The sequence below is a fragment of the Pogona vitticeps genome, chromosome 6 (assembly GCF_051106095.1).
Source record: "Pogona vitticeps strain Pit_001003342236 chromosome 6, PviZW2.1, whole genome shotgun sequence".
In the NCBI taxonomy this organism is placed as follows: Eukaryota; Metazoa; Chordata; class Lepidosauria; order Squamata; family Agamidae; genus Pogona; species Pogona vitticeps.
Genome location: NC_135788.1, coordinates 40,328,662 through 40,342,158, shown reverse-complemented (window position 1 = coordinate 40,342,158; position 13,497 = coordinate 40,328,662). Strand labels below are relative to the sequence as shown.

At 39.1% G+C, this 13,497-nt stretch overlaps 1 protein-coding gene across 1 annotated transcript in view; it reads right to left on the bottom strand.

The window, feature by feature from the left end:
* Window positions 1-3,556: 3,556 nt before the first annotated feature.
* The window catches only part of KCNH8 (potassium voltage-gated channel subfamily H member 8), a 214,820-nt gene continuing 204,879 nt past the window's right edge, over window positions 3,557-13,497 (bottom strand). The window contains exons 14-16 of the mRNA XM_020807338.3: window positions 10,953-11,059; window positions 8,810-8,886; window positions 3,557-4,658 (exon numbers count right to left, since the gene is read on the bottom strand). Coding sequence (XP_020662997.3) covers window positions 3,954-4,658; window positions 8,810-8,886; window positions 10,953-11,059 — 889 coding nt within the window. The 3' untranslated portion in view covers window positions 3,557-3,953. The remainder of the gene's footprint in view (window positions 4,659-8,809; window positions 8,887-10,952; window positions 11,060-13,497) is intronic.

Genomic DNA, 13,497 nt, shown 5'->3' with positions numbered 1-13,497 from the left:
ATTTGCCACTGAATAGTGCAGCAAAGGACACATGTGCTCCCAAGTGGGGAACAGCAAGAAAATAAAATGTTACCATAAAGACATAAAGAAAGCAGTGTCTACAGCTCAGTGAAATTCAGTTTATGGTTCTGTAAAGTACAACTTATGTCAATGAAAGGAGGCCCTTCTCTTAGTTGGTAAGGATGTAAAAGAGAGTCCTTTGAATGGAAGACTTTGTATTTTTTTAAATATTTTCTGATATGCTTTCAAAGAGTTTTAAATTGTTTTAAGCTAGTGGTCTTTTTAATACCATTACAAACAAAATCCTCTGGGGAAAACAGGCTTGTGTAAGGGCAGTCACACAACCTTCTTTCCTTTTCTGGTTTGCTGATTCTCTTGTGACTGGGTGCACAGCCATTGCACCAACCTGATGAAGTGGGGGACACAACAGATAGTGAGCAAGACAGGCATTCTTGTTGCCATTTTCACCCTACTTAGACCATGGCCTATTTGCTTAATTAAAAGGTTACATTTATAACTTAATGGCTATAGTCCTATTGATTAGTTACACCAGCCTAAGTGTGGTGGCTTCAACTGCAATGAATCGTCATTCACAAGTTGTCTCTAGTATCCCTTATTACACAATAGTTGTGTGAGCTGATGTGTAATGAGCTATGTAAGCAGCAGCTTGTTATCTACTGTCCATCAGACTGTTCCAGTTTATATTCCCACATTTTTGCAATCTTAACTAACAGGATTCTGTCCACTGGGTTTTTAATCGCCTCTGCTTTTAAAATCATTTTGTAAGGCATCCTGGATCTCTGGATTGGGAGTAAGACAAAATAGAAATGAAACAGATGGATGGATAAATAAATAAATAAGTAAATTAAACCAATCAATAAATAATAAATAAGGAAAGTGGAATGGTTGCACAAATAAAATCATAGGTTTCTCCTTGGTGGTTGTCAGAATCATGGAAAAATAAGAAGCACTCCATGAAATCATACAGAATTTATAAAATAACATTCTTCAGGGCATCTTTTCTGTGGAAGGTTACCCCACACAGGAATATTTTTGTTGAAAATCCTAGATTATAATTTAAGACCATATATAACTTGTTAACCATTTTCAGCATTTAATTTTGAACCTAATGTTAAAATACACATAAACATTTCTGCAAGAATAGTAACAAGTGAGTACTGTATTTTTCCATGTATAAAATGCCCCCATGTATAAAACCACCCCACGTTTCTAACCCAAAATTTATTTCTTTGCAAGAAAGTGGGGGGGGGGGATTGCAGGGATCAAAGCACTTTGAGTCCTGCTTTCCCCTTCCACTTTCTTGTGAGGAAAGTGCTTCCCCCCTGCATTTTCTTCACAAAAAGTGGAGGGGGAGAGCAGGAATAAAAGCGCTTTGATGATTCCCACTTTCCCCCTCCACTTTTTGCAAAGAAAGTGGAGGGGGAAAGCTCTTTCCTCATAAGAAAGTGGAGGAGGAAGGCACTTTCCTTGCAAGAAAGTGGAGGGGGAAAGCAGGAATCAAAGTGCTTTGATCCCTTTCCCCTCCTTACTTCTGTGTATAAGGTGACCCTCAATTTTTAATCTAAATATTTTAGACAAAAGTATTGTCTTACACATGGAAAAATACGGTAAATTATAAAGAGTTATGGAGGAGTCACACTACATGAATTCAGTGAGCCTTACATTTGAATAAAGTTAGCCAGGGCCACTTTATATGCCATACAATTTGAAATAGATGCCTGACTTAAAAAAAAAATCTAGTTGAATGTGAAGCCTGAAAGGATGCCTGTCAGATATAAAATAGAGTTTCTGGAGTACTTTGTACTCCAGAAACTCTATTTTATAGTATGTCTCTGCCTTTAACTTTGGCCTTGATCAAAAATCGCTTTCTTTGTTCTCATTAAGTCCTTACGTCAGTGACTGTTTGACCTTGATGAGTATCAAAAGACATCAACTGTTGCTGCTTCACAGATTTTTGAGTGGTTCTGTCTCTGGGTGAAAGAGTGCAGTATTCTCTGCCAAGGAGATTACAATGCCAGTGAATTCTAACAATGACATGGATGTTGCATAATCAAAATGTACATCAATATTCTTATAAAAAGGGAGTTGGTCTATGTTGCCAGTTCTGTCTATCTCATAAATTAACTATTCATTTTTACAGTATTATAAACTGCATTGACATATCTGTTTTGAATAATTTATTTGTCTATTTCATTATTCTAATATTAACTTGATGTATGAAAGTGCAAGCCAGTCAATAAATATCCCCTAGTTATTCAATAACTATTCATTTTATGCTGGTGGAAACAACCTTGCATTTTTCTGTAATATTTGCTGTTTATTCTGTAGTTTATTCCAGTTTTGAATTCCCAGGTTATTGTCTTAGTACAGTGGTGCCTCGCATAGCGAACGCTTCGCTATGCGATGAAACCGCACAACGATGGGTCCCGGGCCATCGCTGGAGCGTTCGCTCAGCGATGGCCCCTATGGGCTTTTTTCGCTATGCGATGATCGCGCGGACGCGATCAAAGCATAGCGAACAGCTGATCGGCGGTTCCAAAATGGCCGCCGCTAAAACAAAATGGCGACCGCTGTTTTGCCTCGCTAACGAGGCATCCAAAATTGCCGCCGCAATGGAGAAAACTCGCAGAACGGTGAGTTTTAAGTCCATAGGAACGTATTAAATCAGTTTTAATACGTTCCTATGGACTTTTTTGTTTCACTTAACGATGGATTCGCTGAGCGAGGGTTAATCTGGAACGGATTAACCTCGCTAAGCGAGGCACCACTGTAGTTGAAGAAGTTTCCCCTGAGAGTTAGGGTTTATTCTAAATAGTTATCTTACTTTAAAAAGGAAAAGAAAAGGAAAAAGTGCTGATGTTGTGCAAAGCTTAAGTAAGGGGATCAGTGTTAAGGCAGTACAGCTTACTAGACTATCTGACAAGTATCTGACTTAACACTACATATACCATCTGGGCTTTATTTTTTTTTATAAATAAAATAGTATCTTATTCTTTATTTGTATGCTACTGGCATGGATAAATTCATTGCAAAAAGCATGCAGCGAAAAGGGAGAATGTTAAGAATTGCTTGATCTAATACATAATTGTGTGTGTGTGTGTGTGTGTGTATGTGTATCAAAAGTATCAATATATACTTCAATATGTATATCAATATATACAAAAGTATATATATGTACACACACACACACGCACGTGCACGCACGCACACACACACACACACACACACACACACAAGTGCATTAATTTTGAAAACGGCAAGCATTATCCCGTAAAGAAGAAAACAAAAATCCCTAACAATCTCCTTATAAATATTTTAAATACATACTTCTTACCAAGTTTAGAAAAATAGTGTTTTTGATAAAGAGGTCTGATTTACATAACAAAGAACGTGCAACAATTAATCACTTTCTACCAGCTCTATTTGGTTGATTGTCAAGAAGATGACATGCAGCGGTAATTGTCCTTTTGCCTTTACAGCACTGACATCAATACCAGCAGGTGCCTAGAACACCTGAAGCAAACAGTGCCATGGATATTGTCTGGAAGCAACAATCAAGCACTAAGGGGTGGGGAAGAAAACACCAACCCTTTCCTTTCCACAGGAAAAAAAAGGCTCCTTAGCCGTAGTTTTCCAGCTACTTTAGGTCTCTGGAGTGGCAAAGTATCACAAAAATCTGTTGAGCAGGCCAGTAACCTTTGTGTATAAAAGGTTTTCAGTGTGCTTCTTAAACTTAGAAATTACTTCTCCTTGTATGAGTTAGCGAAGCTGTTGTCTTTCCGCTGGTCTTCTAATCATATGAATTTTCAGCTTTGCCACGAGCATCTGAGAAAAGGCCAAAAAAGAAAAAGAGAGAAGTCGTCATGCAGTACTGGATACATTTACAGCTGGCAGTAGTGGAGCATGCTTGGAGTCCTTCTCTCTCAGATTGATTATACGTCGATGGCTTTGCTATCTTGAACATCCACTGTGCTTGTCTTAATATCTAGAGGCAACTCTGAGGTCTGTGCAGATACGGTTCCTGTTGTTCCTTCCAGGTCCCAAGACCCAGGCAGGTTCTCAAGGCTTAGCGAACTGACTGCTCCCTGACTAAAACTGCCTTCCTCTGATCTGCTGGGCAGCACAAGGTGTAAAGATGTCTCTGACGAGGAGCACATGGAGGAAGAGAGAGTTGCCGAAATGGACTGGAGGGGAGTCAAAGTGGTATCTGAATGTGGAGAGGTGCAAGTCACCAGCTGCAAATGATCTTTCTGGATGACATGGTAAGGGGAAGGGGAATATTCAAGACCTGAAGTATAATAAAATTCACTGTCTGTAGAATTTTGAACATGGGACTCAGTTCTCTGTGGACTGCTCCCTGCAGAAGCTGTATCCATATGCCAGATGCCAGCGATCGTATTGGAATGGGAGAGCTGTGCTTTGGTGCAAGTAATGTTTGGAACCTGTCTCTGCATACATGGTTGGCGTGTGGTCCAGCTCATTCTAGCCTGCAAGCTTTCCATGCTGGGACTCAGGGCTGAGCTGTGCCTTGCACAGGATTCTGGGGACTTCTGGGCTAGCAATAGGCTTTCCAGGAGATGCATCACATTCTTCATATCTCTACTTAACTGAGAGACTTCTTGAGTCAAAGCAGTGACCTGAAAGATTAGAAAGATATAGATATGTATGGATTCACACCCCATAATTTTAAGTAAATTCTGCATACATTTATACAGGAGACATTGATCTTAATGACATACTCCATCACATGCTTTCTCCCATCTCTTATATTTCAGCTGCAAATTTCTTTGCTAAAAATCTGTAGCTGCAAATATCTAATTAAAAATATATTTTTAAAGAGTAAATGTGTCCATAGTTGTTGTCTACCTATCTATCTCCTTAAAAAGAGAAATATTTAAAACAATATTTAAAAGCTAAATCAGTAAGTATACAAATATTTTTAAAGGATGAAACAAGCATCTTATTAAATAAAATCAATACTAAAAACACATTTAAAAACAACAGTTACAACAACCCACAAGTACTTGTCATGCTATTAGTTAACAGTAGTTAGGTTCTTCCATGGGCATAAAACAGGTGCATAGAGTGAGGGAAGCCCTGTCTGATATTGGCTTGGATGAATTATTGCAGGGCCAGACATAGTGTATTACAAAGGATGACTAATTTCCAAGAAAACTGAAAACCATTCAGATATGCTTGTTATTAATTTAAGGTGCTGATGACTCACAGTCTTGAGATGGCAAAGTGTTCCATGGGAAAAGGAACACTTTTCTTAAGACTAGACAATGCCTCGTACCGGAGGCCACCACGTGCCACTCTGGTGCCAACACATTGACTGTTCTGCCAGCTTTGATTGGTGGCAGAAAAGGTTACTGTGATTTCCTTTGACAACCAAATGCGAACAGTTCACGCTTTGCTTTTGAGCAGAATTTGAATGCTTTCCATGAGCCTTGTTTTAAAAAGAAAGCTACAGACCGTGAACATTGATGCTGAACAAAAATTGTTTGTCTTGTAGATGCCAGAGAACCTTTTTCTTCTACTTTTCAAGGAAATAATTCAGTGGTGTGGTAGCAAATTTGATGGGGCATGAGATCTTGCCCACCCTAATCTACTATTGAAGAATTATATTGAACATATAGGCTGGGTTGGAAAGGGCTACCGTGTTCCTAGCTGGGTCTCTCAGGGGGCTCTTCTTTGTGCTCACAAAGTCTACTTCTGTAGGTTCCCATGGAATAGCAATAGATGGGGTGCTTCATTTCCACAAACATTCTTCTCATTTTACTCCAGTAATCTCTCAGTAATTTTACTTCCATTTTCTTGCCCTTAGTCTGCTTCTTCTTCCTCTCTTTAGTGCATGAAATATTATTTTATAACATGAAAAGAACACCCTGGACAACTCTCGTATTAATCTTTACTGCTTCTAAGATCACACTCCAAAAACTGTTCTAGTGCCTAGATATAATATGGCTCAATTTGATATATGCAACATTTTTCTTTCCTGGTAGGAAGTTCATTACCTTTCCCATAGGTTAGTCAATGGACTGACAGCTCACACTTTTACGAGTTATCAACCTTCAGGGCAAGTTTTGAATCTGCATCTTTCTGTATTACTACCAAATCAAACGGCTGTATAAGCTTTTTTGCTTGAGTAGGTAAAAAGGACAAGCAGTCATTGAATCATCCCCCCCCCCCTGTTCATTTGGTCAGTTCAATAAAAATAAATAAATCATATCAAAAAGTTTAAAAATCAAATAGCCATTTGGAAATATTTGATGTTAGATAAAAAAGACAACCGGTCATTTTTTCTTTTATTTGATCAGTTCAATAAAAATATATAAATAATTTAAAACATTTTTTAAAAAATTCAAACGGCTTTCTGGAAATATTCATTGGAGTCCTGATAATGATCTTAAATTACTTAGTATGTAATCGATATACTACTGTATTTTGAAATCCATGTTAAGTTGTATCCATGCTTTTGGATGTATTGTAAAATTCCTGACAGGTATGTACACCAGTTCCCTGTACATTAATCTCTTTCTCTATGACTACAGGCCTGGCAGAAAAAAGTCTTGCAAGTATCTGACATTGTCTAAAAGATGATGTATAAACAGTAAGATCTTGATCATTGATGTTTCCACTTATTCTGAAAATGTCAGAATTTGCCCTTGCCTGTTCTCATTGGTCAGATGTTGTTTGTAGAGGCACTCTTACAAAGGGAAAGAGATCAGTTCTCTAGTTTTGCTCAGTGTCAGTCATCCAGGTGACCAATGAGAAGACCAGCAAGAGTAGCCTTTTTCCATTCCTTTATATCCTGTCCATTCCTACCACAAAATACATATACAAACCATGAGTGATCCTTTATTAAGGTCTCTTTTCAGAAGACTAAAACACTGCATAAGTTGTGTAGACAGTGGAGTAAGACCCAGTGAATTCATTGATATCAGAATGAACGTATATGGCCATTACAGAAATGTAATGCTACATTCAAAAGTGTGGATTATGGGAGGAGAGAGTAGTGGAAGATTGCCTGTAAAAGCCTGTGACTGATCAGAGAACGTTCTATCAGCAGGATGCTTGTCTATAGCTTGTCCTTTCAGTTCCACCAGTTTTTGCTGTATAGCAACTTACTTGTTATCTCTCCCTGCTCCCCTTTCCCCACCTTTTTCAGAAGACTTACTTTTGGTTGGAAAGGGTTTAATAAGAAACCTGCCTTCTTGTTCTTAAAAGTAAAGTTAGGGTATTAAAATAACCACAAATTTCCTTCCTCTGCTTACACTCTGGTACACTTCCAGAATACCCTGTTTCTCTGAAAATAAGACTTAACCTAATATGATTTTTCAGGATGCTCGCAATATAAGCCCTACCCCCAAAATAAGCCCCAGTTGAGTGAAACCATGCCCTCCACCCTTGTGCAGCAACCAGAAGAAGATGACACAACTGTATCTGAATAAACATAGATTGTTGTACATAAAAAAAATAAAACTTCCCCTGAAAATAAGCTCTAATGCGTTTTTTGGAGCAAAAATTAACATAAGACCTTATTTTCGGGGAAAGACAGTATGTTGTTTTAATCATTAAACATATGTCAGTTTTAAACAACAGAGAGATTAATGGAAGCCATTTGTGTCAGGAGTGATGACCAAAACAAGCCTATCCTAGAGGAGGGAGATCCTGTACCAAAAACAAAGCCCTTCTGGGTGCATGCTAGCTGGGTGGAAGGCAGGAATGTTTCCACTCCTTTCTGGGTGAATTGGGGAGGCTCAGAGGTCCCTTTCACCAGAGCAGTGGCTCCCAACCTTTTTTTGAGTCCAATGACCAAGTAACCTGTGATCCCATCCTGCCCCAATTATTTATTTATTTATTTATTTATTTATTTATTTATTTATTTATTTATTTATTTATTTATTTATTTATTTATTTATTTTCATTTATATCCCGCCCATCTAGACTGAAGTCTACTCTGGGCAGCTAACAACAAGTTCATAAAACAATTTCATAGAAACAACAACAACAACAACAACAACAACAACAACAACAACAACAACAACAACAACAACAACAACAACAACAACAACAACAACAATAATAATAATAATAATAATAATAATAATAATAATAATAATAATAATAATAATAATAATAAAAGATGGCAAAAATAAATTAAATAATGACAGGAGGGAAGGCCTCCCTAAAGAGCTAGGTCTTGAGCTTGCTCTTAAAAACACCGGTGAGGGAGCCAGGCAAATTTCTAGGGCTAGTTTGTTCCAGAGACGAGGGGCCACTGCCGAGAAGGCCCGCTTTCTTGTTCTTTCTCCCTGGGCCTCCCTTGGCGTTAGGCCCCTCAGCCGCCCCTCCTGGCTAGAGTGAGTGATATGGGTAGATCTAGGTGGGAAAAGGCGTTCCACCAGATATCTAGGTGAGAGAAGGTGTTCTATTATTTGCATAAAAAGCATTTTAATGAGGTAGAGTCTATTGATAGCACCTACAGATTACAATGACACTTAGTGCAATGGGTCTTACTCCAGAGTAGTGTGCGTAAAGTTGTTGCCTACGTCCTATTATACATTTTTAAAAGTTCTCTTTTAGCTGTTAAATGCATGGCCACTTGTAGTAAAGCTTTGGGAAAAGAAAATAGATTTATTTTAAAATTAGACAGTTATTAAATGCCACCAGTTATAGAAAATTAGCACATCTCACCATACCAATGTGGCTGACCATTAACATGCTTGCTTATTGTCAGTGAATTCAGATAAATCTAAGTAAAATAGTGTCACCCTTTCCATACCTCATTATTAAGACGGCTGATCTGCTGTTTTGTTTCTTCTGCTTTGATAACTAGTGCTCCAGCACCATCTTCATTGTCTGTAATCATAACAATAAATAGGTATATTACCAATTGTACTTCTTCTTTATGGGGCTCAGGTCCCTGCCCCATTTCCTCCTTACAACACACCTGTGAGGCAGGTTAAAAACTTTAAACCAAGTACCAGTTCACATGTCTGAATATCAGCTCCCACCATATGGAAATAAATTGTATTGTTTTATTGTATCATTGCATGAAATTTAAGGGTCAAAGGCAGTATAAATCAATTATAAATGAATGAATAATTAAGAAGTTGCATAATCAAGCAAACTGATTTATTCACCTTCAGTTGACTGTAGGGAAAAAGAAAAACTGGTTGAAGGGCAAACAAATAAGGTGATAGAGTTACCACTGGTAAATATGCATTGAATATGTTACCCGATTGAAGGAATTAGCCTTTTGGCAGTCTTTAAACTACCTTTTTGTCTGAGATTTTGACAAGCTGGTCTACTGAGTCTCAGAGAGACTTAACCTGGTCTAGCCATATGATTCAGGTAGACCACCCCTTCATTTGATTGCTGTGTGTAAGTCTTGAGCCAGAGGCGTAGTCTACTGAGCCTTGGATAGACATGCCCTCCACTGCCTCAGCAGGGGCTGATATACAACTACCTTTCCCCTTCTGTCTCCCAGTGGCCTGGTCTATTGGCTGTCCTGCTTCCTGAAAATCAGAATGTTGTGCTGGATGCCTGGTCTTCTATCATATTTTTCTATGGCAGTAGACCAGGTTGCTGGGCCAATGTGGGGAGGCTGGGTATAAAGGCACACCCTCTAAATTTGGCACTCTGGTGCAAAGTTCCAGTTGCCCTGCTCTAGTTAAAGCCTGTGCCTGGGTATTCACTTGTGTGTGTCATATGTATACTGTATACGATGTATATACATATATATGAGTACAGAGACACAAAGAGTACTATTTTCCTTTGGCAGGCAGAAAAAACATATTTTAAGTAAAAATGAATATGTGTGTGTTTGTATTATATATGCATGCACGCATGAAACAGCACTTTATTCTACTAAAGAGATTATTAATTCTCTTCTTTTCTTTAAATATGGACCGTATGGGATGCAGTTAATATTCACTTGCTCTTTCTCTGTTTTGATTTCATCAAAGTAGTTAACAAGCAGTCATAAAATAATGCACTTTTCCCGTCAACAACCAGATTCCTGTGTAGTTCAAAATCCATGTATAACCCTTATCCCCCCCCCCCCGAAACATAACTACACAGCATAAGCTGTTGATTAACACACACATACACACAAGACAGTTCTCTCTGTTGGGATTCTCTTCCATAACATTGACAGTCCTTTCAATGTACTAGAACTGTGTGTCATGAGCCTTAAAGGGCCTTATTGACCCCCTTATCTAGAGGCTGAATTAGAGATGTTGTTTTTGGGAGCAAGTAGATCACTCTGATGCCTTTGGTGTTGAACTCATGGGGTTCTGGATGGCTAAGGGGCACAGTATTTATTGAATATTTCTTTATTGGAATATTTCTTTATTTATTGAAAAAAATCAATGTATTTCCAAAACCGTGCTGCTCAGACCCATGCAATTCATGGGAGAATTTAAAAGTATCTTGTATTATTAGTTTATTACTACATTTAAATAAGCTTTGAGAAGATTTATTACTTATACAGTATTTATGTTTTTGCTGTTTGCATTCTGATCTCATTCTTCTGTTTTTCTTATGTTCCATCATTACTTTTTTGGCTTTGGCCCTGATCCAATCACCCTTATAATGAACACTGCATTACCCAATCTTAACTTCATTCTCAATTATTTAATAGGCTATATAAAACCATACGGAGCTGCACCTTGGTTTACAAAACTACGATGTACAGAAGTGTTCTGATCTGATATCCTGCCCAATAAATGACAGGCAAAAAAGCCTGATAAATCTAAAACATTGGTGTGCATTCCTCTTTCTTCAGTCTTTCATGACAGTACTAGACAAGGCAAGTCAGCTGCATCTAAGCCCTTTTCTTACAATGTGTGGGACACTAAAGGCAGCTTTTTCCAAAAGGTGCATTATGAATCTTTTGTAAGATGGCTAAATATAGCACTCACCCCTGATGGGAGGAGGTGATGTGGAATCCTGCTGGAGCTGTTCAGAGCCAAAATCAAACGTCTGGCTTTCCTCGTTGTTGTTACTATTCTCTGTACCGTCAACAACCCTATTTCCAAAGAAAACATAATTTTGGGACATTCATGCAGAGATCATGCTGCTTTGTCTTTGTATAGCAATTTGTACATCTTAAGAGAAATATAATATTCATGACATGAACTGAAATTAATAAAACAGAAAAACATGCTAACAATACTTTTTTTCCCATTGATGATTAATCTCATATATACTGAAAAAATTTAAAAGGAAGGAATATCCAGTAATGTAAACTTCATATGCAGTGCCAAAGAGAGACAAAGTCTGAGCATATTAAATAAGGGTTGGAGGGTGGGGCTTTATCCTGAAAAGTAGCATATTTTATTTAGAAAACATATTATGGCCTTTTTCAGAAGCTGTTAGAAGAGGACAGTAGATGTATGCATATGCATGAATGAATGAATACTTTATTACAGTCAATGACCAGTAAAACCAATCAATATAAAATATAAAATAGATACATGTAATAGATACATATAATTGTAGTTTCGTAAAATTAAGTAGAATTATAAATTTTCCAGTAAAACATGATAAAACAACCCCTTCTTTCCAGTTAATAACATCACATATCTGCATATGCATGTAAGAATATACCAGATTAAATGCATGTCTGATATTAGATACATCAAACATGCATAAATATGCACTTTGATATATTACATTAGATTATGTATCTAATGTAAGACATGAATGTACATGCACTTTGGTGTTCTTACACACACACACAGACACAAGTGTTACAGTGGTGCCTCGCATAGCGAGGTTAATCCGTTCCGGATTAACCTTCGCTATGCTGAAGCATCGTTGAACGGGGCAGGGAATTCCATTGGAACGCATTAAACATGGTTTAATGCATTCCAAATGGGCCGAATACTCACCGTTCAGCGATGCTTCTTAATGGCCGGCAGCCATTTTCGCGCCCTCCCCTCGCTTAATGAGGGCGCGAAAACGCTGCACGCGGCCATTTTGGGCCATTTCCGGGCTTCCGGCGGCCATTTTGGCCGCTGAACAGCTGATCGTCGGGGCTTCGTTTTGCAAAGATCAGTAAGCGAAACGCTTACCGATCTTCGCAAAGCGAATTTTGCCCTATCTAAAAAAGTTGAGCGATCTCATTAGCGATCCCAAAAAAGGGATCGCTATGCGATTTTGTTGTTGTACGGTGCGCTCGTTAAGCGAGGCACCACTGTATTTTCATTTATTTATTTATCCATTCTTATCCCTACTTGGACTACTTTAAAGTCTTTAGGACTTAGAAAGCTGATTTATACCTGAATCCATCTAGTCCAGCCCACCTACTGACTGTTGTTGGACTGCAACTCCCATCAGCCATAGCCAGTAATAATGAGGGATTAAGGGGATTATAGCTGAATGACATTGAATGAGCCATGAAGTTGCCAACCAGGTACTGTACCTGTAATGCCAACAAAGGTTTCTGTATGTACCAGGTACTGTATGTACTAAGGAAGATGGTGATTGTGGTGCAGGAAGTCTCAGGTTGATGTTTTTCACATCACCTGATGCTGCCAGATCCATGGGAAATGCCAGGAATTGCATCATGCATTCTGCCATCAAGCTTCACTCTCTTGTCAGTTCCTCAATTGCTTGCCCACCCAATCCTGGAATAAAGACGCAAGACTACAAAGTTGGATTAAATATGGGCCACACTTTATTGAAAATAAATGATATCAGCCAATCAACAGTTCAATTATAAGGGGCCTGCTGTAGTGCGGAAAAGGTGACAGGTAGCGGGTAACCAGAACCCCTAGATTACAAATTGGGCGAGTCCCCAGCCCCCAGGTACCAGCGGTCTACCAGACAGCCGGAACCCAGTTGGCCGCTAATAAACACTCCCAGACCTCCAGACATCTTTATTTGATGACTATTGGTCCAGAAGTGGCCCAACGCATCCTTCCCGAACTGGCCCTCTAATCGCACAATCCGCAGAGCCGGTGGGTCGGATGCGCGGTTGGCTAAGATGAAATTACATTTGGGACACACTGAAAACACCTATTTTCTGCACTACCCACCAAAATTCCACCATAAGAGGGGAGCCAACAACCCATCTCCAGTGTGGGATAGGTGAAAAATCCCCTCGTCCAACTGCCAATCAAAATGAAGGTCAAAAATTGCTATCCGGCCCCAAAAATGGCAACCAAGAATCACACTAGAAACAGGGCGGGCGGGCGGGCGCCCAAAAAGAAAGAGGGCGAGTGCGTGGAAGTGCGCCCTTAAATCTCCGTGCTTCCACGCCCCCCCGCCAATGCGAGATAGCACCGTCTTGGTCCCTCCAGGCTGGTGGGCAAACCTCAGCCATGCCCAACGCAGGCTGCTGTAACGGCCGTCAGGCGGCTGGAACCTTTTCATAACAACCACACCTTGTTAGGTGAAGAACAATTATTATGCACAAGGTGGCTATGGGTTCCCTGGTTGAATAGTTTCAGATACTTGTTT